At 37.4% G+C, this 22,617-nt stretch overlaps 13 protein-coding genes across 13 annotated transcripts; 5 read left to right on the plus strand and 8 right to left on the minus strand.

The window, feature by feature from the left end:
- Positions 1-138: 138 nt before the first annotated feature.
- On the minus strand, positions 139-2,997 carry C9374_012507 (uncharacterized protein; the record flags this gene model as incomplete). The annotated part of the gene is made up of 1 exon (XM_044688281.1): positions 139-2,997. One exon carries the CDS (start codon positions 2,995-2,997, stop codon positions 139-141), a length of 2,859 nt encoding a protein of 952 aa, XP_044554149.1.
- A 36-nt stretch (positions 2,998-3,033) lies between these two features.
- C9374_012508 (uncharacterized protein) lies at positions 3,034-3,753 on the minus strand (the record flags this gene model as incomplete). The annotated part of the gene is made up of 1 exon (XM_044688283.1): positions 3,034-3,753. One exon carries the CDS (start codon positions 3,751-3,753, stop codon positions 3,034-3,036), a length of 720 nt encoding a protein of 239 aa, XP_044554150.1.
- Positions 3,754-4,201: 448 nt separating this feature from the next.
- C9374_012509 (uncharacterized protein) lies at positions 4,202-6,531 on the plus strand (the record flags this gene model as incomplete). The annotated part of the gene is made up of 9 exons (XM_044688284.1): positions 4,202-4,226; positions 4,392-4,634; positions 4,688-4,701; positions 4,746-4,974; positions 5,037-5,182; positions 5,232-5,484; positions 5,547-5,569; positions 5,629-5,838; positions 5,917-6,531. 9 exons carry the CDS (start codon positions 4,202-4,204, stop codon positions 6,529-6,531), a joined length of 1,758 nt encoding a protein of 585 aa, XP_044554151.1.
- A 666-nt stretch (positions 6,532-7,197) lies between these two features.
- C9374_012510 (uncharacterized protein) lies at positions 7,198-8,719 on the plus strand (the record flags this gene model as incomplete). Its single annotated transcript, XM_044688285.1, has 4 exons — positions 7,198-7,279; positions 7,475-7,916; positions 7,964-8,356; positions 8,407-8,719. 4 exons carry the CDS (start codon positions 7,198-7,200, stop codon positions 8,717-8,719), a joined length of 1,230 nt encoding a protein of 409 aa, XP_044554152.1.
- A 551-nt stretch (positions 8,720-9,270) lies between these two features.
- C9374_012511 (uncharacterized protein) lies at positions 9,271-11,268 on the minus strand (the record flags this gene model as incomplete). Its single annotated transcript, XM_044688286.1, has 1 exon — positions 9,271-11,268. One exon carries the CDS (start codon positions 11,266-11,268, stop codon positions 9,271-9,273), a length of 1,998 nt encoding a protein of 665 aa, XP_044554153.1.
- A 498-nt stretch (positions 11,269-11,766) lies between these two features.
- C9374_012512 (uncharacterized protein) lies at positions 11,767-12,531 on the plus strand (the record flags this gene model as incomplete). Its single annotated transcript, XM_044688287.1, has 1 exon — positions 11,767-12,531. The coding sequence occupies one exon, from the start codon at positions 11,767-11,769 to the stop codon at positions 12,529-12,531; it is 765 nt and encodes a 254-aa protein (XP_044554154.1).
- Positions 12,532-12,740: 209 nt separating this feature from the next.
- C9374_012513 (uncharacterized protein) lies at positions 12,741-14,171 on the minus strand (the record flags this gene model as incomplete). The annotated part of the gene is made up of 2 exons (XM_044688288.1): positions 12,741-13,498; positions 13,550-14,171. The coding sequence occupies 2 exons, from the start codon at positions 14,169-14,171 to the stop codon at positions 12,741-12,743; spliced, it is 1,380 nt and encodes a 459-aa protein (XP_044554155.1).
- A 110-nt stretch (positions 14,172-14,281) lies between these two features.
- C9374_012514 (uncharacterized protein) lies at positions 14,282-14,899 on the plus strand (the record flags this gene model as incomplete). Its single annotated transcript, XM_044688289.1, has 1 exon — positions 14,282-14,899. One exon carries the CDS (start codon positions 14,282-14,284, stop codon positions 14,897-14,899), a length of 618 nt encoding a protein of 205 aa, XP_044554156.1.
- A 53-nt stretch (positions 14,900-14,952) lies between these two features.
- C9374_012515 (uncharacterized protein) lies at positions 14,953-15,276 on the minus strand (the record flags this gene model as incomplete). The annotated part of the gene is made up of 1 exon (XM_044688290.1): positions 14,953-15,276. The coding sequence occupies one exon, from the start codon at positions 15,274-15,276 to the stop codon at positions 14,953-14,955; it is 324 nt and encodes a 107-aa protein (XP_044554157.1).
- A 231-nt stretch (positions 15,277-15,507) lies between these two features.
- Positions 15,508-16,105, minus strand: C9374_012516 (uncharacterized protein; the record flags this gene model as incomplete). Its single annotated transcript, XM_044688291.1, has 2 exons — positions 15,508-15,647; positions 15,715-16,105. The coding sequence occupies 2 exons, from the start codon at positions 16,103-16,105 to the stop codon at positions 15,508-15,510; spliced, it is 531 nt and encodes a 176-aa protein (XP_044554158.1).
- A 322-nt stretch (positions 16,106-16,427) lies between these two features.
- C9374_012517 (uncharacterized protein) lies at positions 16,428-16,880 on the plus strand (the record flags this gene model as incomplete). The annotated part of the gene is made up of 1 exon (XM_044688292.1): positions 16,428-16,880. The coding sequence occupies one exon, from the start codon at positions 16,428-16,430 to the stop codon at positions 16,878-16,880; it is 453 nt and encodes a 150-aa protein (XP_044554159.1).
- An 88-nt stretch (positions 16,881-16,968) lies between these two features.
- Positions 16,969-19,101, minus strand: C9374_012518 (uncharacterized protein; the record flags this gene model as incomplete). The annotated part of the gene is made up of 1 exon (XM_044688294.1): positions 16,969-19,101. One exon carries the CDS (start codon positions 19,099-19,101, stop codon positions 16,969-16,971), a length of 2,133 nt encoding a protein of 710 aa, XP_044554160.1.
- A 249-nt stretch (positions 19,102-19,350) lies between these two features.
- C9374_012519 (uncharacterized protein) lies at positions 19,351-22,523 on the minus strand (the record flags this gene model as incomplete). The annotated part of the gene is made up of 2 exons (XM_044688295.1): positions 19,351-21,759; positions 21,897-22,523. 2 exons carry the CDS (start codon positions 22,521-22,523, stop codon positions 19,351-19,353), a joined length of 3,036 nt encoding a protein of 1,011 aa, XP_044554161.1.
- Between the last annotated feature and the right edge of the window lie 94 nt (positions 22,524-22,617).

Consider the following 22,617-nt stretch of genomic DNA (forward strand, 5'->3'; position numbering starts at 1 on the left):
TACAACTTACGCCAAAGAAAATGATGGCTACGCTCTCCAACCAATCAGAAAACACTGCCGGATCGAAAAAAATTTGAGAGCTTATTTTTTCTGTGAACAACAGCACACGACCAATTTTTCGATCCCACACATCGTTCTTCATTTATTTCTTTGCTTTCTTCGTCGAGCCAGAGCATGTGCAGGTTCAACTCTCTTGGCCTTTGCAACAGGTATCAACATGCCTTCTGTTCTCGCTGTTTCGTCTTCCAAATATTGATTCAAATTACTTCCTTCAGGCACAACCCGATTCAAGGTTGAAATGGTGTAGTGTTGGTAGTCTTTAGGTACGGTCACACATTGGTCCGAACAGCTATGATTTTCAAATACAGTTGTGTCTTCCTCTCGATAACAAAGTTGTTGAAGAATAGATTCATCATCGTTCACCTTCACAGTGTAATCGGAAGCAATTTCCTGCTTTCTCTTTTCCTTGAATCTCTTTGGCTGGCAAAGCATGAACGTGTTTGGAAGAACAGTGGAAAGAAAAAGTATTCTCAACTTTCGGAACAAAACCTGAGCCAATAGCTTTCCTTTTTGGCCAAGTTTAATGGTAGAACGAACACCGGTAGGTATTGGTTTCTTACAAAATGTCTCCATCAATAAATCCTTGTTATCATCAACATTGTCTCCGAGAGCTGACCGAACTTTGATTCCGTTTGATGAAAAATGTTCAAGATAGTCTCTAGTATTGGACAAAATATAATCATAATAGGAATAGGGAGTGCCACCACCTTTGCTTGATGCTCCTTCTATTGATTCCTTCTCTTCAAGATGATTGCTTTCGAATGCTTGAGTTTCAAATTGCTTTACATTTCTGACTCTTCGCTTGAGAGCTAAAAAATGTTTCGCTAAGATATGAGCATACCAACATTTACCTTGGAATCCTTGAGCAGCAGCAACATAAATATTCCAAAACAACGATAATGATTCCGAAATGACTTGATCCGATGCATTCTTGTCAATATTATTCAACAAGCATTTCAATGCGTCCCACAACATTTGTGTTTGTTCCTTCTCGAAAAACGGAGACATCACTCCAACATTGTTCAGAAGAATGTTGCATGTGTTTCCATGAAGAAACATACGAACATCATTCCATTCTTCGTCTTCAACTTTCTGTAAGCCTTCAAGTCCCTTGATTTTAATAACAGCATCCCAAAACTTGTCTTTCTCCTTAACACCACTCAATGTTATTCTCAAAACATTTTCACACAGTCGTTCCTTTGCATGAAGGACGCAAATAATAATATTGCATGCAGGTAGTCCAAGAATACAGCCCAATGAATCCTCTGTTCTGGGTTTGTGGTTTTTGCAACATATTGGACTACATGTGTCGCAGTATGGGCACCACGATCCTTGTTTCACTCCAGGACAGACCACACCTAACGCTTTCAAATCCATCGTTAAAAACACATCAATGGAGCAATGATTCGATTCGATTGTTATTCCGTGCTTCCGAATAATCTCAATTTCCTTTCGGGAATGATCTGCCACATGAATGAATTCACTCTCATCTCCAGACCAAATTGCAAGTGGAACGCATATAGCTCGAGATTGACCTGTTCCGAAGCATTTGCTATTGATCACAGTAATGGTCAAAGTAGTCAGTTTTGAATTGGCAGCATAATCAAGGTTCAATGCAACAATTAAATCCTTGTTATCGATTTGATCCTCTTTACAAAGTTGTATCTGCTTTTTCTTCATAAAACCAATCCACTTCTTGTGCTGCAACACATAACAACATACAGTGGGGAGAATTGAGTGATAAATGATTTTTCGATCTCCATCTAATTCTTTAACCTTTACATTAAATATGTCAGTGCAGATTAAGTCTGTCGTTGATTGTGCATGCAATAAGGTAGGTGAGGGTGTTAAATTTTTGACATGTCCTTCTGTTCGAAGTTCGTCCACGGCCTTATTAGAAATCACTTTTCGGTTTTTAACAAGAACTTGCTTTAAAGTATTTTCTTTCAATTTGAAATGTCTTGCACTAGTTTTTTTCTTGTTTTGGTTATCGTTGTCATTTCTGTTACGCTTTTTATGGTTCTCTGTTTGGTGGTTCTTAATTTGAGACATCGTATTACTTTCTTTTGAGAAGAAGGTTTGTTCGTTGCATGATTCTTGTTGTTTTGACATACTATAATCCATACTATCCAACAAACCTTCCTCTTTCATACGATCTTCGTTCAGCAATCCTTCCCTCCATAACATCCCAAGAAATTCATAAATATCTTTAAATTGATCCATTTTGCAAATAATATCGTGACCTCCTAATCGTTGTAACAGCTTTTCTTTTCGCTTCGTCTTGGTTCCATAATTTGCATCACCAAAATAGTCAGTGCATTTGTAATTGAAAGAATTGGTAACAATATCATCAGTGATATGAGTTAAGCCAAGATGTTGTTTGACATCAAGGAAATATCTTGCTTTTAGCTGAGAAGAGGTCTCTTCTAAGCATATTCGGTCGTTGGAACAAACTTTCCCAACAATAGACGTTATTGGGGGAGAAGAATTGTACTGATTTATTAATCGTTGCTTCCATTTGAACTCCTTTGATGAAGAAGAATGTGTTGGAAAATTTGAAACTGGTTCGCTCACTGATTCGTTTAATGATGATGATGATGCATGATTGTTGGTGATTGTTGGTGATTGTTGTCTTTGAGATTCGGATGTTGTAATGTTGTTGGTCATCAATAATGGTGATGGTGTAGGAATGAATGTCGAAGGCCATGAGTATGAAGGCCAGAATATGGGTTGATCAATGTAATCTTGCGACAATTGTTGTTGTGAATTGGGCCAATCATGGGATTGATTGGTGTTAATTTGAGACAACTCGTATTGTGGAGATTGAAAGTTCGGAATGAGTTGATATGTTGGCCAGTACAAGGATTGATTACTGTTGATTGGTAGCTCAGGTTGTGAATATTGAGAATTTGTTTGGTAGGGATAAAATTGAGACATTTTTGTTTTTAATAAAATTAATAATTTATTTCAATTTTAGAAGAAACTAAATTCATCATCATCGTCGTATTTGATCTTGGTATCGTATGACATATGCATGAACACTTCACTTGACTCTGTTTCAAGTATAAAAGAAATATTCTTAACTTGCAATAGGTATTCAGTTGTGACCACAGAATTGTCTTCCTGTGAAATGCAACTCTTGACAACTTGTCTTCCCCAATTCTCAAATAAATCCAGAACTGGTAAGGTATCTTTAAAACGATATCCAACACAGGGAACTTTGTACTTAATTCCATGCCTATAGATCATTCTGTCAGAGTGGAAAAACGTTGCTCCCTTCATATTTTGAAACATCAGTTGAAAGGTTTCTGTTTCAATACAGCCACAACTAATGGAGGTTCTTCGATGAATACCTCCCAACTTCAGCATTCTGTTAATCTTGACTCGGGCACACTTGGCAAAAAGTTGGAAAGATCTTGCGACGTAATCTTGTTCTTCTTCACAAAGGTCAAAGTAACTGTAGTTCAGAGGTTCAATTCGTGGTAAACCATGCTCAATGATGATATCTTTGAAATCGTAAGAGCTAGTTTCTTCTCTGCGTTGTTGTTGGATTTGTGTTGTGATGGGATCGGCTTCATTGTTGTTGTTGTTGTTGTTTGGAGCATCGAACATCATTGCATCGCCTTCATCTATGACAATCTCGTACATATTGGTTGTTGCTGTAGATTGGAGTTGTTTGATTAGAATCGTCATAATGATTCAGCCAAAATGTTGCTATTGTAAAACTTACGTTATTGTGTGCTGTAATCTTCTAACATAAAATTGATACGTATATTGATGTTTACGTCAAGAGTTCAATGTTGATTGTATTGTCAAACCTACGTGTGTTGTTTTGTTTCGATGATGAAAAAGGGCCACACAAAAATGCGGCACCAGAGACATTTTATATTTTTTTTTGTTGTAATTTGCTGTGAGCCAAATCATCATTTTCTTGGCCGCGAGCTGGCCCAAGCGACCGTGGTAAGTTGTAGTGGAGAATTGGGATGATGATGAGTATGCTATTGTAACCAAAGACAATGCTTTTGATATTATGTATGTACTCTATTCATCACCACTGATTTCAATGAGGGTGGATAAAAAGCGTTCCTGTGCAAATGAGAACTTGTAACTTCAAAAAAATATAAAAGCCTTTCTCTTAGCCATGTCGGAAGAAGAGTTTACACCAGGTAGGTCATTGCATATCATCATGATGATCTCAGTCAATGGAAATGTAACAACACAATGCATATGGGTTGATCAACCATGAACCAATGTAAATCAACTTGGTTTTAATTATCATCACACCTTTTTGATGGCCTTGATCATCTATTTGGATTTATGCAATTGTTTAGGTACTGCTGAATCTTTTGGGTATACCGAGGATGAAACATTCATGATCGAGGACGACGATGCTGATGGTGATGATGGATTTGAGAACACTGCAAGACTTAGAGAAGAAGAGCACAAGGAAGCCGAATATCAAATACTCACTTTGGATGAGATCATTAAAGAGCAAAAAACCGAAATTGAGAATATTGTCGGTATTATGGGAGTGACTGATGCTTCTGCAAAGGTTTTATTAAGAAAATTCGAATGTATGTATTTCATTTGTTTTTGATCTAATTTGTTTATTGTGCAATTTCAAAAGGGAATTCTGAGAAGGTGAGTTGTGACATGAAAGAAATGAATAATACCAACAGGAGTAGCTTTTAAACACATTTTTCGAAAGAGGAAAAGAAGGAGTGCTGAAATATGCAGGTTTGAGTGAAAACGACATTCAAGATGCTGCATGTATGACTGTGGAGGGAGACGAGTTTGAATGTCCACTTTGTTATGATGATGTTCCTGCAGCTGACTGTACCAAGCTACCTGCATGCTCTCACGCTTTTTGTAATAACTGTTGGAAAAATCATATCGAAAGCAAGATCAATGAAGGTACGTACGTGAATTTGCCACACCTGAATAATATGACATATTTAATCATTTGAATTAATTAGGCAAGCAACAAATTCTTTGTCCAGAAGTTGGATGTGACAGCATTATTGATGATGATATTATTTCTAAATTTGTTTCTGGTGAACAAAAGCAAAAATTTGAAAGAAAGTTTATTGAATCATATGTCGAAGATAACAAGTCTGTGAAGGTATGTGATACATCAAAAATAACCATTGTTGACTTAATCACTGTAATAGTGGTGCCCATCTACTCCTTGTTGCGGCAGGTGCGCGAGAGTTAATGTACCGCATACCACTCCGCTTGAAATTGAATGTACTTGCGGCCAAATGTTTTGTTTTGCATGCACGAAATATCCTCACTTGCCAGCAACTTGCAATATGCTTACAGCTTGGCAAAAGAAGTGTAAGGATGACAGTGAGACCTTCAATTGGCTAAACTGTAACACCAAAGACTGCCCTAAATGTGGTACACCTATTGAGAAGAATGGAGGTATGTTAAAATATAACCTATTACACCCCGTCATTGAATTTGATTTTTTACAAAAAACAAAGGATGTAACCACATGCACTGTCAGGTATGTTGAAGACTCGAAAATTTCCTTATTAACATGAATCTTATTACTAACTACTTTAGAAATGTCAACACCATTGGTGCTGGGTCTGTCGGAAAGCATTTGATCACACAACATATAGCCACTCTTGCGGGAAGTTTGAGGAAGATTCAAACAAAGAACATGCGAGACAATCTCTTGAAAGATATCTTCACTACTACAACAGATTTAAAGCACATGAAGACTCTAGAAATAGAGAGGCTAAAACAAGAGATACCATTAAAGAAAAAATGGTAAGGACTTTTATGATATTATTGCCAGCACTCATGTTTTGGTGGCACTTTCTTAAATTTTACAATATATATATACAGAGAGAAATGTTTTCATTGAGACCAAACTCAGCTTGGATTGAAGTGCAATGGGTAGAACAGGCCATGTTAACTCTATTCAACTGTAGAAAAGGCCTGCAATTTTCTTATGTGTTCAGTTATTACTTATTTGACCCTACTGCTAATTCCAACGCAGAGATATTGCAAGGATGTAAACCTTTGGTAACTGACAAAATTAGAACAAGTGCAAAGAACGTACTGGAGGACAATATCGAGCAGCTAGAAAATGCCACCGAGAAATTATCAAATTATTTGGAAAAGCCAGTGAAACAATTCTTTGAGGAGAACATCAAGCAAGATATTATTGGAACAAGTGTATTATGCGACAATAGACTTCAATCTGTGTTCTCAGTAGTAAGAGACGATTTAATGATATCTGGAGAATTTGGATGCCCTCGCCCAAAGTCAACAGTAGCAGCAAAGTGCAGCTCCATTAAATCAGGACAGAGTATGCTTAGTCAAATTATCGAACTTGAAGAAAAGAAATTGCGACACAAAAAAGAGATTGAAAAACAAGAGCAACTTTTTCGTGACATGAGCATGACTGATGAGGAATGGGAATTGCAGAAAGCAATTTATGAATCCATGAAACAATAAAGCAGTGACATGTGTGTGCAGTGTGTGAATATTCATGCAACGTTTTTGGCCCTGAACCAACGCAACTCGGTAAACTATTTCCTTATTCTTTTAAAAGCAAAAGCGTCGCAAATTCAGTCTTTTTCAACCATCAAAACTCGAGTGATGACATTTTGCGGAGAGATCGACTCAATCACCGAAAAAAAGTTCGAACGAAACCGACACGAGTTGTTGTTGTTCTTCTTCTTTGAAACGATCGCTATCAAGTATTGTGTGATTGTTGCATTGATTCATCACTCCACTGTTTCTCACCATAGCTCTTCACCAACATTGAGAGTGCCCACACTGAGAGAGATTCGGTTGTTGTTGTTTTTGCTTCTGTTGTTCTGAGTCGACTCTCTCCAACCCTCTCTCGGGAGATTATTCTCACACCAACCACCCCACTCCTTCATCAATTTCCGCATCGGCTTCCTCCAATTATACAAATTCATAACATAACACTAGGAAAGAGAATACCTTTACTTCTCCATATTCATCATTAATTTATTGCTCTCTCCATATATTCATCACGCGTGAATTGAACTTGTTTTGTAATTAAACCTCTTTATTCCGTTTGTACTGTACCACAACAATAACGTATCTTTTACTACCACATCAACCATCAACTATTACTGAAAGAAGAACAAGATGAAAATACTACGAAGACTTGTTTCCAAAAAGAAAAAGAGATATGAAGATCCAGAGAATGGATTTGATCTTGATTTAGCGTGTAAGTACTTGCAAGGATGATGAATAGTGAAAGTAGTTAATAACATCACACGTGTAAATCATTGGTGATGATCATGTTGATGTTCATACTATGAAAACATGTTTGATGATGATTTAATGACAACACTTGATTACTATTTTCGGAAATTTTATTTGCGACTATTGTTTTTTACAACAATTCATGAACACAACACAGATATAACGCCCAACATTATTGCTATGGGTTATCCTTCACCTGATTTTGAGAAGATTTACCGCAACCCAATGTCAGAAGTTCAACGATTTTTAGAAACTCGACACAAAGATAAATACAAGTTGTGGAATTTGTGTGCAGAGAGATCCTATGACAAGACATGCTTTCATGGAAGAGTTGAAGATAGATTTCAATTTTACGATCATGAAGCTCCAAAATTTGAAATTTTAATTCCATTCTGTAAAAGCGTTCATGAGTGGTTGAGTCAAGATCCTGGAAATGTTGCAGTTATCCATTGCAAAGCTGGAAAGGGAAGAACAGGCGTTTGTATTTCATGCTACTTGTATTATTCTCAATTTTTGCCCACTGCCAAAGAATGTCTTGATTATTATGCAAGAGCTAGAACCAAGAATCACAAAGGTGTCACCATTCCAAGTCAGAGAAGGTAAGCGACGATCAAATTTATTGGAAAATATTAACAATATTTGATAGATATGTGTACTATTTAGAAAAAGCATGTCTAGAAAATGCAAGTAGAGCAAAGAGATCAATTGGTATTGTTGAGACAACCAGTAGTGACAGCATACAGAGTAACAATGAAGACAGTGTTGCTGCAAGTAGTCTTAAAAAAACTCATTCAGGCGGTTTATCACGCACCAATGAGAGTACAAGCACTATTACAGAATTGGCAATGACTGAAAAGAAAGAACCTCCTATTCCCACATCTCTCTCGTTTATATCGATATTTGATCAACTTGGTGACTCTGACATTTTATTCCCTAATTCCAATCCTTCCTTAATATTACAGTCGCTGACTCTCTCACCTGCTCCAGTTGTGGCTGGCTATATTAACATGGAGGTTTTGGATTCCAATTTTAGTGTATTGTAAGTATTGTTATAGTGAAAGGATTGAATTTAACACATTGTGATCACAGGTATGACCATAAGAGCACAGAAAGAAATGGCATCACCTATAAAACTACCGATTCATCGGTTCAATTCAAATGCAACGTACCAGTGAATGGAGACTTTAAAATAGTGGTAAAAAAGAAGAAGAGAGGAAAGTTTGTGAAATTCTTCCACTTTTGGGTCAATACTCTCTTTGTAGAACAAAATTCAGACAGTGATCTCTACAGTGTCACTCTTGAGAAGTCTGAATTGGATAAATTGTATCGAGATACCAAACACAAGAAGCTTCCAGAAGGTTGTAAGATTATTGCCACTTTTTCAAGAGCTTCAAACGAATAAGCATACCATCAATGATAACTTATTACCCTATGAGCCAAACAGTTTTGTTGTTTTCGAAAAATAAATGTTTTGATCAAGTTTTAAAATCACTGTTTTTAAACTGCAAGAACGCTGTCTTCCTCAACAAGTTCAAATAAAATTTGTTCTTCAAAAAAAAAATGAGACTGAGATATTGCGAAGCCTGCGAGAGTTACACCATCAAATACGTGTGCGACAACAAGAATACAGCCTGCGAGAAGAATCCAGTGGCCACCCGTCCTGCACACCCTGCTCGATTCTCTCCTGCTGATACTTACTCACAATATAGAATTGAATTGAAGAGAAAATACGGACTTCTTCCAACTCAACAACCTGAAGAAAAGTTGTAAATTTTGAAGACTCTCTCTCGGATGCTCATCATCTCTTATTTTTGACATCACTAAATTATAATAAATTCAAAAACTTCCGTCATGATGAAGGAACATAGTGTTAAGAGGTTCGATCGAGAGGATGAGTTTTATTTACAAATATCGGCATTTTGTTCATTCACAGTGTATGTGAACGAATTTTCACTAGATCTTTTCAACCACTTTGCCATCTTGTTCACAAAAGTAATCAATGAATTCTTGTCCGTTGAGCATTTGAGATAGTAGAGGGTCCAACTCAATGTCGTCATCTTGCAGGAATTGCAAACATTCCTCAATCATATCTTCATCTGTTTTGCTGCTGTTTTTGTTGTTGTTGGAATGGCTACTACTACTACCACTCGGGCAAACTACCTTATCAAACGATGAATTCAGTTTCGAAATGAATTTTCTCATTTGAGAGTAGTAGGTGGCTGTTCGTCGCATGGTATTATTCATTGAGGGCTGTTGTGTTGAGAGGAGATCCATAGAAAATCCTAAATAGCTCTCAAGCGCACCAGCTGCTGAAGAAGAGTCGCCCAACAAGGACGACTCGGATGAGAAATATTCAGTTGTGGCACTGGCTGGTTTCCTCTCTTTCAAAAACTTTTCAATAATGTCAGCAAACTCGTAGACGTATTTGTATCTCGTAGAGAGAAGTCGAAGAGCCCTCAAATCTCGTTCCACAACTTGAAAATAATCCACACTTGGCGACAAGACTTTCTGTATGGGATACAACTCGTTGAGGCCTTTGATTCTTGTCACTTCATCAAAGCTTGGAAATGGTCCATGATTGTTTCTTTCACCTCTTTCTATGGATTTTGCAATTTCAAGATTTGCATTGAATGCCAACAAGAAAAACGGTGTCAACAGTGGAGAAACAAAATGAAAAAGCTCACTTTGTGTCAGTTCACTCAAATGAAGTGCTGATTGTTCAAGGAGAATCGACCACTTGTTGTTTGTTGCATCAACATTCAAAGAAGAGACTTCAGGTTTGGCAAGAGCGATGAAAGCAATTCTCAACCCAGAAACCACTACTATTCGTACAAAATCGTAAATGGATTGAATAAAATCCGAAGCCACTCCTTGTTTACATGAAATGTGAATTAAATTATATATGGCTTCCATTCCCTTAATTCGATCTTCAAGTACATTGGGATCCTCTAAATTATTGTACTCCACTGTTTTTTTAAATTCTTGAGGTAATGACAAACCTACAAGAAGTGAAAATGTTTCTTCAACTGTTTTGGCATCAGGCAGTGGATTCATTTGACTGGCCACAAGATCTGTCACATATTTGTAAATGAGAAAATTCTTTAAAATTAAAACAACGTCAGATCCCATGCAATGTTGTTGTCTCACTTTCAGTGCCTCTTGTAAATTCGGAATTCTACCATTCGCATAAATTTTCAATTCGGATATAAAATTATCAACACGTGAAAGATAATACCTTGCTTTTTGTTTGTTGCCTTCTCCAGCAAAATAGAGTGCGAAATTTACACAAGTACATGCCACATATTGATTGTCACAATCTTCATAGACATGAGAAAGAATTTGTTTGGCCCTAGCAATTGATTTTTCAGAGAAATCCGTATAACCAAATCTCTGCTCACACAACGCTTGAATGGAAAGTAAAAACGAAAGAATATCTTTACGATTGGTACATAATTCATCTAAACTCAAGAACATCATCTCTTCCAGCTGTTTCATTTCAAATAATGGATTTCCCATACAAATAATTTCCGAATAGGTCTGCAGTGTATTTAATTTCACTGTTTTAATGTTATCCTGAATTGTATTCTTATCATTTCCAGAACGAACGTTATGATACGGATTTGAATTGGTTTGAGTTCCGATTGGATTCATTCTTGAATGCTGTACCAATGTACTTGATGAATAGGGTGGTTTTTGATGATGATGATGAATATTGTGTTGTTGTTGCTGACTTGCGTTTGAAACCAATCCTTCATAGACACATTCCAAGCCTTTGCTTTGACATCGAGAACACGATGGCAAATTCCGAGAGCAACGTTTATGAGATTTCCTACACGCAATACAAGCCTTGTGAGATTGTTGTGGTAGTGAGATGATTGTGTTTGAATCGGACTGCAGAGTCTGTGATTCATCCAAGGAGGAAGAAGATGAGGTCAATTGATTTGGCAACATTTTTTGAGAGCACTTTTGTGCAAACACAGAGATTTGAAAGAAAACGCATTCAAACTCTGTTATTAACAATATATTTAAAATCTTTTTGTAACTTAAAATTCTTTCGAAACACAAGGAGAGAATTTTCCCACCACTCCATCCAAGGAGAGCAAGTTTTGCTTTGCAAGTACTTTTTTCTAGGACAATACAATGCGTTTAAGGGAAAGTTACCCGTAAAGACAAATAGATATATGTATTAACATTCCTATTAATGCATGCGATATTTAGCAATGAGCTTGACCTTGTCTCATCAATATTGGTCATTTGACTATTCAGGAAATTGGGGAAAAACTCTGAAATTGAACAACGAATATCAAAAAGAGATGCATCCATGTGGCACCGAGAGGTGTACAGCACGCCGTCCAAATTGTTGTGTATCTAAGAGATAATAAATTGCATTGACCAATATCCAACACTCGTTTACACGACTCTGTCACCCTTTCCACAACAACCAACACTATGGAATTGTTTTGGGATCAAGTAGAAGTAACAGAGGACCAATTAAACACCTTCAGACGACTACATGCCATCATCAATAATCAATATTGTGAACAGAGGGAAAACCTCTCAATAGAAGAGATGCAAGATTGGGACAATTATTGCCTCAGCAAACTAAGCAACACGGATACACTGTTCAATACGGTTCGGTTTTTAGCCACACAAGATTTTGAAAAGTTTCGCTTTGTATACTTCATGATTAGAGAGGCGTTAAAAGAAGTGGATCGAAAACAAAAGGAAATTGATGAATTGCAAAAGGAAAACTTGGAGTTAAAAGCTAAAGTTTCAATGAAGGAGCAAATCGTGCAATTGTTTTCCTCTACGGCGGCCACGACCTCAACAAGTCAAGAATGCACAGCAGCACCAAAGATTGTTCTATCACCGTCTTCGGAACCTTCTTCTCTCATCACTGCTACAAATGTCGAATCTCCACAGAATATTCTAGTCTTGTCCAATCCTTCAGTGTTTGTCACTTCTTCAGCTGCAGACAACACGTTACTCACCACTGCGGCCGCAACTGCTGCCAACGCTACTGTCACTTCGACCTGTCCTGACTCGGTTGGTGTGGATTCACAATCATCTTCGCAGACCAATTCGTGTGAAGAACAACAACCTTGTGAAAACAAGTCGACTGACTTAATGCCTGATGTTTCCCTTTCAACCACTGCAGACCAGTCGCCTCCCATACCAAAACCACAAAGGAGACTTTCCATTATTATATTATAATGTTGTATTGGGGAATTTGTCACTGGATAAGATCCTGGATAATTATTGATGTCACCTGACAAGTAAAAACCAAGCATCATTACAAGTGTTTTGAAGTGTGTTTACATCGATCACTCTTTCATTCGGCCATCATTGTCTGAGGGATTTTAGATTTCCCTTGACCTTACTACTTTGCTTATTTCTCTTGTTGTAGTAATCATTTGTATTCATCATTGGTTGATTGTTCTTTGCTGCTTCAAGAGATGTTGAAACGTTGTCTCTGCTTGTCTCCTTAATCCTCTGAACAATATTGTGGCTGACACCCATCCAACGATTGCACTCAAAGCTCTCACTCCATTAAGGATATGCCAAAGAATAACATATCTGGGAATTATTTCAGGATCTGATACAGAAATTGGTGTTGTCCAATTTGCTCCAACCTTGTAGTAGGTAAAAGCAAAGAATTCGTCAGCATAGGCAATAATGACACTGCTTAAAAAGGCTAGCAAGTAGGAAGCAGCCTCAACACATAATAATGTTTTCACCACAAATGACACAGTTCGTGTAGATCGTTTTAAGGGTGATGAGTTTTCCACAACCAACTCTGTGAATATTGTACTCTTTTGAATAGGTGGTCGAAGTTCTATGGAAAGTATATATAAAGAGAGGACTGAGCAAATACTACAGAGGAACATGTAAATCTTTTGTAAAATTGTTGCCACTGAAGAATACCATTCGGCAAAAGCTACTAATTGGTTGTAAAGAGGAATGTTAATAAGCAGGTGAAAAAGACAAAACCCAACTAAAAGGCCTTGAGTAAAGTTCAAAATTACGAATAGATTGTTGTTTGTAACCAAAACTGTTGAGCTATAAGAATTAATTTCACGTTCGATAATCTGTTGTTCATCCTCGACCAACTCCTCGTTCACTTCCTTATGATCATTCAAATCCGTCTCTTTAATTTTTCTGAATTGGCCACTGACAGGATCTAAACAACACGTCATGATCACTAAATGGCTTAAATAATCAATCAACTTACTTTCGATAAATATTATTTTTTGTCTTTGTGAGGTGGGTCCCTGAGTTTTAACATTTCTGGCTGTCTCCATTGTTGCTTGTTCTTCTGCTTTACCGTCGTCACCTTCCTCAACTTCTTTTGTAATAATATCGTTTGGAGATATAGTTAGGTAATGATTTCGTTTCATATCTGCAAAGAGGTCATTCTTAATTGTTGAATTGACCGTTGTTTCGTTAGTTGCTGAAATATTTTCGTTTGGTGTAAGGTTGGTCTCCTCAGTTTGCTCTTCTTCAACTCGTGTCTTTAGTTTTTTCTTTTTGACCCTTTTTTTCTTTTTCTTGGAGCTTGACTCATCTCCAACGTCAGTTGTAGATTGATCACCCACGTCTTGATTGAAACGATTTCTTCTAGAATTATTGACTGTTGTATTGTGATTTGTAGGCTCCTCTTCTACATTCTCGGAACGATGAAAATCTTCTAGTTTATCTCCCTCATCCGTCCGCTTCATTTCAAATTGATGATCGTCCATCATAGATTCCTCCTCAATACCATCCTCTTCATTATGTGATGTATTTCCAAACGAAAACGAATTCTTCAATTGCTCTGGAAGTGGAGTTTTTACTCGTTCGGCATGAAGAGACATTTTTTGAGTGTTAGGCGCAAAATTTTCTCCCGCCAACCTAAACCGTTTGTAAAATGATTTTAAATGCTGCAATATTTGTTATTTTTTAAAATTAAAAAATTGACAAAACAATGGCTTTGTTATTGCGGTTAGCCGAACATTGTGGTTGTTATCATGACAATACTGACAAGAACAGAGAAGATGAGCCTGCGCTGCTTGATCAGGTCAATGAAAGCAGCAGTGTTGATTTACCACATCTGCTAGCCGAGTCAATGAATATCCAAGATCGCATATTTCATTTACATGAAAAGTATGAATTGATGAGTGAATACAGTCGGAGTTTTGATTTATTGAATGATGCAAGTTTGTCAGAACGATTGCAAATTTTGAACGAGTTGTGTGATAGTTTGCAACATTTTGCGTTGAACAAATCTAAAATTCTCTCCAAAATTCAAGCACCATCTCTGGATCATTCTCAAAAGCTTTTAGCCATGAATCGACAATATCAAGACAAGTTTGTAAAGCTCTTGAAAAATATTGCAAGAACGATGGATATTATTCATCAATCTTTGAATGACCTGGAATGGGCATCCGTTAAGAAGAAGTCTATTGAAAATCAAAAACTTGAAGAGGATGTATTCAAAGCAATTCCGCTTCTCCTCTCTAAATATCAAAGATTTGTCTCAACCACAAGTTCTCAAACAAGATTGAAAAACATGTCTAGCCAGATCACATACCAGCTACAATGATGTCATTGAGTTTATTCTCCAAGCTATGCTAGATCTGTCTCTCAGAATTAACCTTACTTTCTTCTGATTTGATATCCGCTGGGAAAAACGTATTTTAGCTGATCTAAGCCAACTTTGATAACCTTGCCTTTACTAGAGCTTGAGTGTACAAACTCTGTCGAGGAAACAAAAATACCGACATGTTTGCCGTCATTGCCAACAACTACATCCCCGCCTTGTGGAGATGCAGTCACTTGAGAGCCCCAATTCAAATATGAGCTGGCCAATCCACCAACATTTTTGTCGCCATTCAACGCATAATTCACAACGTGATTACATTGGTAAGCGCTTCGTGGTTCTTCGTTTTGTGCAAGTGTGAGAGCTCGCTGAACAGACATTTTTTTGATTTGAATTCGACTTCGCTGAACACTATTTATAATCATGGTTGAGCATTCACGTTCACGATTTGCTTCTTAATACGTACTGTTAAATTCTAATTTATTGGCGTGATCGATTTACAGCATTGTTGAGAGTATTCACGTTCCCTGTTGTTACTGATCTTGGCTGACAAGCAATATTAGTAGGGTGTTTAAAACTACTGATCGTACCTTCAAATTGTTATTATCCCTCTATTTGTATGCCTTTTTTTCAAATTCTTCAACAACCTCATCAGGAAGATGTTGCTTTGGCACATTAATCGAGAAAGTTCCAAAGAAATCTACACAGGTTATTCTATTCTCGGTCAACCTGACAAACGGAGATGGAAAATCTGAAAGAAATGAAGTTGCAAAATTATAGTTCAATAATTTCGATAAATAATTCGTATGTGTACATACATCTAATTTGCTTTTGAAGCCATGTGTCGTAAATTCTATAAATTGAAAAAAGCAATGAACCTATACAAAAAACAAGGGTTAAAACAAGACCTGTAAAGACTAATTGTTTCTCTCTTGGATTTGTAAAAAGTTTTCCAACCCCTTTACTTTTGGTTAGTCGTTCTTCCAATTCTTTCATTCTTTTCATTTGCTTGATTTCTTGATATGATAACTTTTGTTCTTGTTGTGATGGTTCCTTAGTTTTGTTCGTCATATCATTCTCTTCTCTAATGCTGTTGTTTATCGTTGAAAATTGTCGTGTAGATGTTACCATGTTTATTCCGAGCAAATTGGCCTTCTTCAAAGATGAGAGGCGGTGAAAAAGATGAGTAGGTCTTCGGAGTTGAGACATTTTTTGATGTTGAATCGGAAATTCTTTCAGTCTGAAGATTTATGGAAACATGTATCATTGAGCATTGAACACTTCTTTACCATTGACGCAAGCCAGCAAGTTCGTTTTGGTGGTGATGAGGGATGTTGTTACTGTGTTCAGCTTTTTTTCTTTCGTTGTAAAATATATTTCCAAGTTGACTAAAATTTTTTAAAAATCGTTTGAAAAAAATACGCCAAAAGTATGTAAGTTTTTCGTCCCTCGCTCATAGCTGACATTTCGCAACAATCGACACTTCACTTGCTATTGTACTCAACAATTATCATCAACATCAACAGACAATATGGTCAATCGTCAAGCAACATTGAAGGACGTAAACCCACAACAATGGGTCGTTGCCTATGCTGAACACTTGAAGAAGCAAGGAAAGATTGTTTTGCCAAAGTGGGTTGATATTGCCAAGACTGCTGTCCACAAGGAATTGCCACCAGCAAACCCAGATTGGTTCTACATTCACTGTGCTGCTGTTGCTAGAAACATTTACATTAGACCAGGAACCGGTGTCCAAGGTTTGAGAAAGAGATACGGTTCATCAAAGAACGGTGGTTATGCTCCATATCACCATGGAAGAGCCTCCAGAACTGTCCAAAGAAAGTGTATGCAAGAATTGGAAAGAATTGGTGTTTTGGAATCCGAGGAACAATCAAAGAACCCACACTCTGGAAGAAGAGTCACATCCCAAGGTAGAAAGGATATGGACAGAATTGCCCAAGCCCTCAAATTGAAGAAGCTCTAAATTAAAAAACAAATTTAATATTCATTTAGTGTGTGAACTCTTATTAATAACTAACTCAAGGTCAGATTAACCTTAATGCAAGCCAAGTTTATTTCACACTCTTTTCATATCTTCTTCCAGACACAATCCACCGAGGAACTGTGAGAGAAAGGCCAAAATTGAGTAAACAAACCACACCGCAAACAAAAAAGCTGAGCTTGTCAACAAGAGGCACTTTTCCAAAAAAGCTTGTGGGATTTGCTTCATGGATTTGATCCGCCCAATCCAGACCCCATTTGAACAGGAGACCAGCGAACATTGGTCCACTGCTCCAACCTAAAGAAGCCACTATGTGAGCGAGTCCATTGATACTACCAATGTGTCGTGGTGACGGTGCAGCATTATTTACCAGCATGAATTGAGCTGTATAGGAAACTTCTTGAGCACATGCCTTAATAAAAACACACACAGTCACAAATATCCAGACAAGCCAATAGGAAAATTCAAATCGAACCAACTCTGAGCTAAATGTAATACTTGCGGCAACCACTGCATAAATAACCAAACCAATTCTAAACATCCACAAGAATCCCACCATGTTAGCCATCTTGGGGTAAATCACTAACATAATTAGAGAAGTAAATCCGCCTATTGAAAGAATAATACCAATAACTGATGAGTCAAATGCAAGTCCTCGTTTCTGAACTGAGTTACTCATGTAAACAGGCAGCATTTCGTCCATCATACTTGTGGCAACAGCAAGAAACATGTACAAAAACACGACTTTCAGTACAGTTTTGTCTTTCAACAGCAGGAGCATGCTGTTTTCATCGTTAGAAACTTCTTCAACCTTGTCAATTGATGAGAGTTTGTTGGGTGAGCCTTCTTTTGAGTGATTATCTATTGAAGATTTAAGAGCTAGATCAGATGTTCCTACGTCCAAAATATTGACTCTGGATTCCATGTCAACTTCATCCGTTTCCATGCTTGTTTCCCCGTCGAGCGTGTTTGATGCATTTTCTTCGTCTTCAGATTGATATTTCTTGAAAGGTTTTCTAATTCGAAGTTTCACAAGCACGCTATTGTAAAAATCATCCAATTTTTGTGCAAATTTTGATTTCTTAACAAGGGTCTCTCTCATAAATATCATGTTCAAAATTAGAGATGCAACATTCATAATGATGGGAACAGACAATGCCAAAACGTATGGGTAGTAAGCAAAAAAATTGTAAAGCCAGCTGCCTTCTCCTCCCAAAAGAGAAGACCATTTGTCACTCGGTCTTGATAACCAACCTCCAATTCCTGGGCTCACTACATTGGAAATAGCCCATAAGATTGATACAATCACAAACGCTTTCTGTTGATTACTGTCATCTGTAATATCCACAAGAAATGATTTGTAAATAGGAATGTTCGCGTTTAACAAACCATGAACTATTCTTATAACAAGAGCATACCAAAAATTCCTAGATATTGAAAATAAGGAAAGGAACACAACATTTGTAATTAATCCAAACATTAAAAACGGTTTTCGTCCAATATGGTCACTCGCTCTGGAAATGAACCAATTCGAAAAAAGTTGTGCCAATGAAAATGCTGATGCCAAAATTCCAACCAATAAACCAACTCTTTCTTCTGAAATTGTAATTTCATGATTGGTTTGATTGGTATTATTGTTTAAAACTGGGGTGCCTACAAAATTGTTGTCCTGATGAGAGAAATCTTCACCAAGAATCTTCAAACTTTCAAAATTGTTGTTGCGATACTCGGAAATGAAAAATAATGAACTCTTCCTTGGAAGGAATAAATAATTTGGATGGTGATGACCATGGGATGAGGAAAATGCATGATGAATATCAATATTTCTGCTATGGTTGATGGCAGACATTGTTGATGTAGAATTGTATTGTTCCAGCAATAAAAAGTCTCTCACCATAAAAGGAACTACGGGATATAAAATACTAAAACCAACTGCTTCAGCAATAATTAATATTGAGATCATGATAATGGGTAGTTTAGGAAGTGGAGTTATTGGTTTTTCTTCATGTTGTTGCTCTTGAGGTGAAACTGGCTCATGGTGATTTAATGAAGTTTGAATTGATTCATTATCAACGGAATGAGTGGTTGTTTCATCGACAGGTGGTGTTTCTTCAAGAGCATGCGACTCCTCTTGTACGGAGCTCGCAATGAGCTCTCTCTCGTCTTCTTCATTCGTATCCAAGCTGTCAGAACGAGAGGACATTTTTTATTCAACAAATTAATTTAGAAAAAATTGCAATCCAGGATTCCATTCCTGAAATGCAGTGGAGGTGCTAACCTGTTAATTGTGCGTGCTTTTTTATTGTAAAACGATCGTTCTCACAATTATTTTGGGTAGTTACCGTTGCCGAGTTTTGTGAAGTTGTCAACAAAACACCCTTAAAATATCTCCCTTAAATGGTTGACCATTATTAAAACAAGCTAATCTTTATTGCACACACGAGAAGCAAATTTACATGTAGAACTGAGAAGGATTAAGTTGGTCAATTCCACCGCTTGGCGATCTGATATGATTTGGAGAACTTGCTCCATTACCAACACGAGCGTACATCTTATTAATATACTTGTTTCTAACATAGGTTTGTAAACTAGGCTGGTTGATATTGTTGCTTGGTTTAGTGTTTGGTGGCAACCCAATTTCGAAATATTCGTTTGCAGTCTTGTTACCAATAGCGTTGAGGAAGGAAAGCTGTTCTCTTGATAATTTAACATTGTTGAGTGTCAAGCTTTCAAGTCTTCCTGTCTTCAAATTGAAGTGAGCCAATCTGCATTGAGTACACAAAACAATACCGTAGCCCAAGTGTGCCCATTGTACCTGGTTGGAGGTACAGTCCGCACATGCGTTATTACCCTCCTTTTTAAGAATGTCTGCATTGGTGAGAGGTTCATTGGTGATAGACAAAATTTTGTACGTGTATGGCTCGTCTGGTTCGTTATATTCAAAGTTTGGATTAAGAACAGATGGAGCAGACAAAGTAGAAGGAGGTTGTACCAAGGTCTTTTGTAATCCAAAGAACGATGGTGGAGTTGGTGGCAATGTAGGTATTGATCTCACATTTCCTGCTTGAAGCTTGAATTGGCCAAGTTGAGAAATAAATCTGGTAAGATTTGTGTACACTTGGTTGTACTTTAAGGTAACCTTCTTCACATCTTCAGAGAATTTGTTGGCCTCACTACATTTTTGGAGAGTGTTGGTTACGCACAAGTATAAGTCATAGGCATCGCTTGCTATTGGAATGGCGCTTCCCATCTTTGGTGAAGGGGTCTTGTCTCCCAAAATTGATTTTTGAACTTGCATCAAGCTATCTAAAAGATCAAGTAAGTCTGAAATTTCTGCAATTTGAATTTCACCTTTCATAGAGAAATTGGCAGAAACAGAGTCTTTAAGAGCTGACAAAATTTCACACCTTCTTTCAAGCCATGAAGCATATTCTACAATAAACTTGGCGATTAATTGATTTGCTCTTGGCTTCCATACTTCTTTGATATCTTGAATTAATGACTTGGCATCAATTGGATCGCACTTGTCCGTGAGCGCTGACTGAAGAATATGATGAATTAGAATCAAGGCCTTCACGCAAGCATGTTGATCAAGGAATACAGGCCGTTCTCTGATATAAACCAAATATTCAATAAAAAGATTTTCATCACCATTCGAATACAAATCAAAACATGCCAACGAAATTTGACTTGGTCTAGGTTGTCTAGGAGCAACAGTAGTAGCTCTGGAAACTGTAAGTCTACGGCTTTCACTGGTAAATGTCATGATTGGAAATGGTGATGATGACGAAGATGGTTGAGGTGATGGCGTACTAAGAGTCATTCCTTGTAGGCTTTCGCTCAAGCTGCGTTTGTGTTGAGTTTGAACTTGAAGGTTTTGCACTGTTGGTTGAATAACTGGAGTAGATGGTTGTCTGAGAACCGGGGGTTTTTGAGGGCTGCTCACGTTTGTTTGCGGTTGGTTACTAAAAGAGTCATTGGAGTCTTGCCAGTCAAGTTGGGAGAAAAGGTCACCACCGTTCTTTTGCTTTGTTTCTATTGGGGGCAATGGTTTTGGAGTTGATTTTGGTTGAGTACTTTCAACTTTTGGAAGAGGTTTTGGTGTGGATGCAGAAGATGGGGTAGTGCTTTCTAAATCGGAAAAATCAGCCCAGTCACCATTATCTTCAAATGAATTCGTTTGAGCTGGTTGTGGCTTCTTCACAACAACAGACGAGGATGGTGGAGCCTTTCTTTGAACGCTAAATGTTTGTTGTTGAGGTTGAGGAGAAACTTGTTGACCGCCATTTTCGAACCAATCAAGCTGAGAAAATAAGTCACCACCTCCAGAATTATTTGGTGTTGCCTGGCTAACTGATGGGCTGAACTTGGAAACTTGTTGAGATGATGGTTGAACAGTTGGTCTCGATTGTTGCACAGGTCTTTGAAGAGCAATTTCTTTTCCTAAAAGTTTTCCAACTCTTTCTGTAATATCAAATACAGATGGTCTGTCTTTAACAGACACAACAAGCATACTCTTAATTAAATCAATCAATGCTGGTGAGTATGACGATGGCGGAATTTTGTACTTGGCATTAATTACTGCAATAGAGCTTTCAGCATCTTCGAATGGGCCTTTGAAAAAACATAATTTGTACAAAACGCATCCTAAAGCCCAAACATCAGATTTTTCGTTGATAGGATCTCCACTGTAAAGGTCTGCCATTTCGGGAGATCTATAAGCAAGTGTTGTATTTTTTTGGATATCTTCTTCCGCTTCTTGTTTTTCAGATCTTGAAGTAAGTGTGTATACTCTTGTTGTTGTTGAACCAAAGTCACATATCTTGTACACACCGTCTTTGTAGAGAATGTTTTCCACTTTCTGTATTTTTAGCGATCATTCACGCAACGACGACATGGCAAATAAAACCATTATCCACATACAATTTGTAAGTATGACAATAGAGACGTGAAACTCCTTTGTTACTGCGTCACATGCCAAATGTAACAACCACTTACCAAATCTCTGTGAATCATCGGAGGGTTTTGGGAGTGCATATGAGCAACTCCTTTACAAACATCAAAGAATATTTTCAATATTTCTTGTTCGGAAAACTTCTTCTCACCGGAATTAATTCTCTCTTCCATCATACTCACTACTTCGGTTTCTGCAAGTTCCATAAGAATATAAATTTCATTAGCTCTTCCGTTTTGCAATTCCTTGACACCTATCAATTTTACCACATTTTCGTGATTATTTAATTTCTTCATGACCTCAATCTCCTTTCGAGCTTGAATACCTTGAGATGAGTCTTGAATTAATAAACGCTTGAGAGCAAAGTCTTCTCCGGTGTTTAGATTCTTCACTACAAACACGAATGAAAAACCTCCCTCTCCCAATAATTTAGTAATTTTATAGGTTTCTCCGTTGATATCAATTTTTGGTGGCATATCAACAGGCAAATTTCCCGAAGCATCATCCAAAATATCTAAACTACCTGACAGTCCTGAAGTTGGAATATTAACGTTTGCAGCATGATGGCGAACCTTCTCAACTGTTTCCTCCATCTTGGTGAGACCCGCGTTCACCGCTTGTTTGGTCTTGCTAACCAGAGAGGATAAATGTCCTTGCATAGTTCCTTTCATTTTTTTAAAACAAAAATATTAAACTCAACGGATCACATTTGTCGAGACATGTGATAATTGAATGGCTGTTTATGTATGTTGGGTCATCGTCGAA

This window comes from Naegleria lovaniensis (genome assembly GCF_003324165.1).
Source record: "Naegleria lovaniensis strain ATCC 30569 chromosome Unknown tig005, whole genome shotgun sequence".
NCBI lineage: Eukaryota > Heterolobosea > Eutetramitea > Acrasida > Naegleriidae > Naegleria > Naegleria lovaniensis.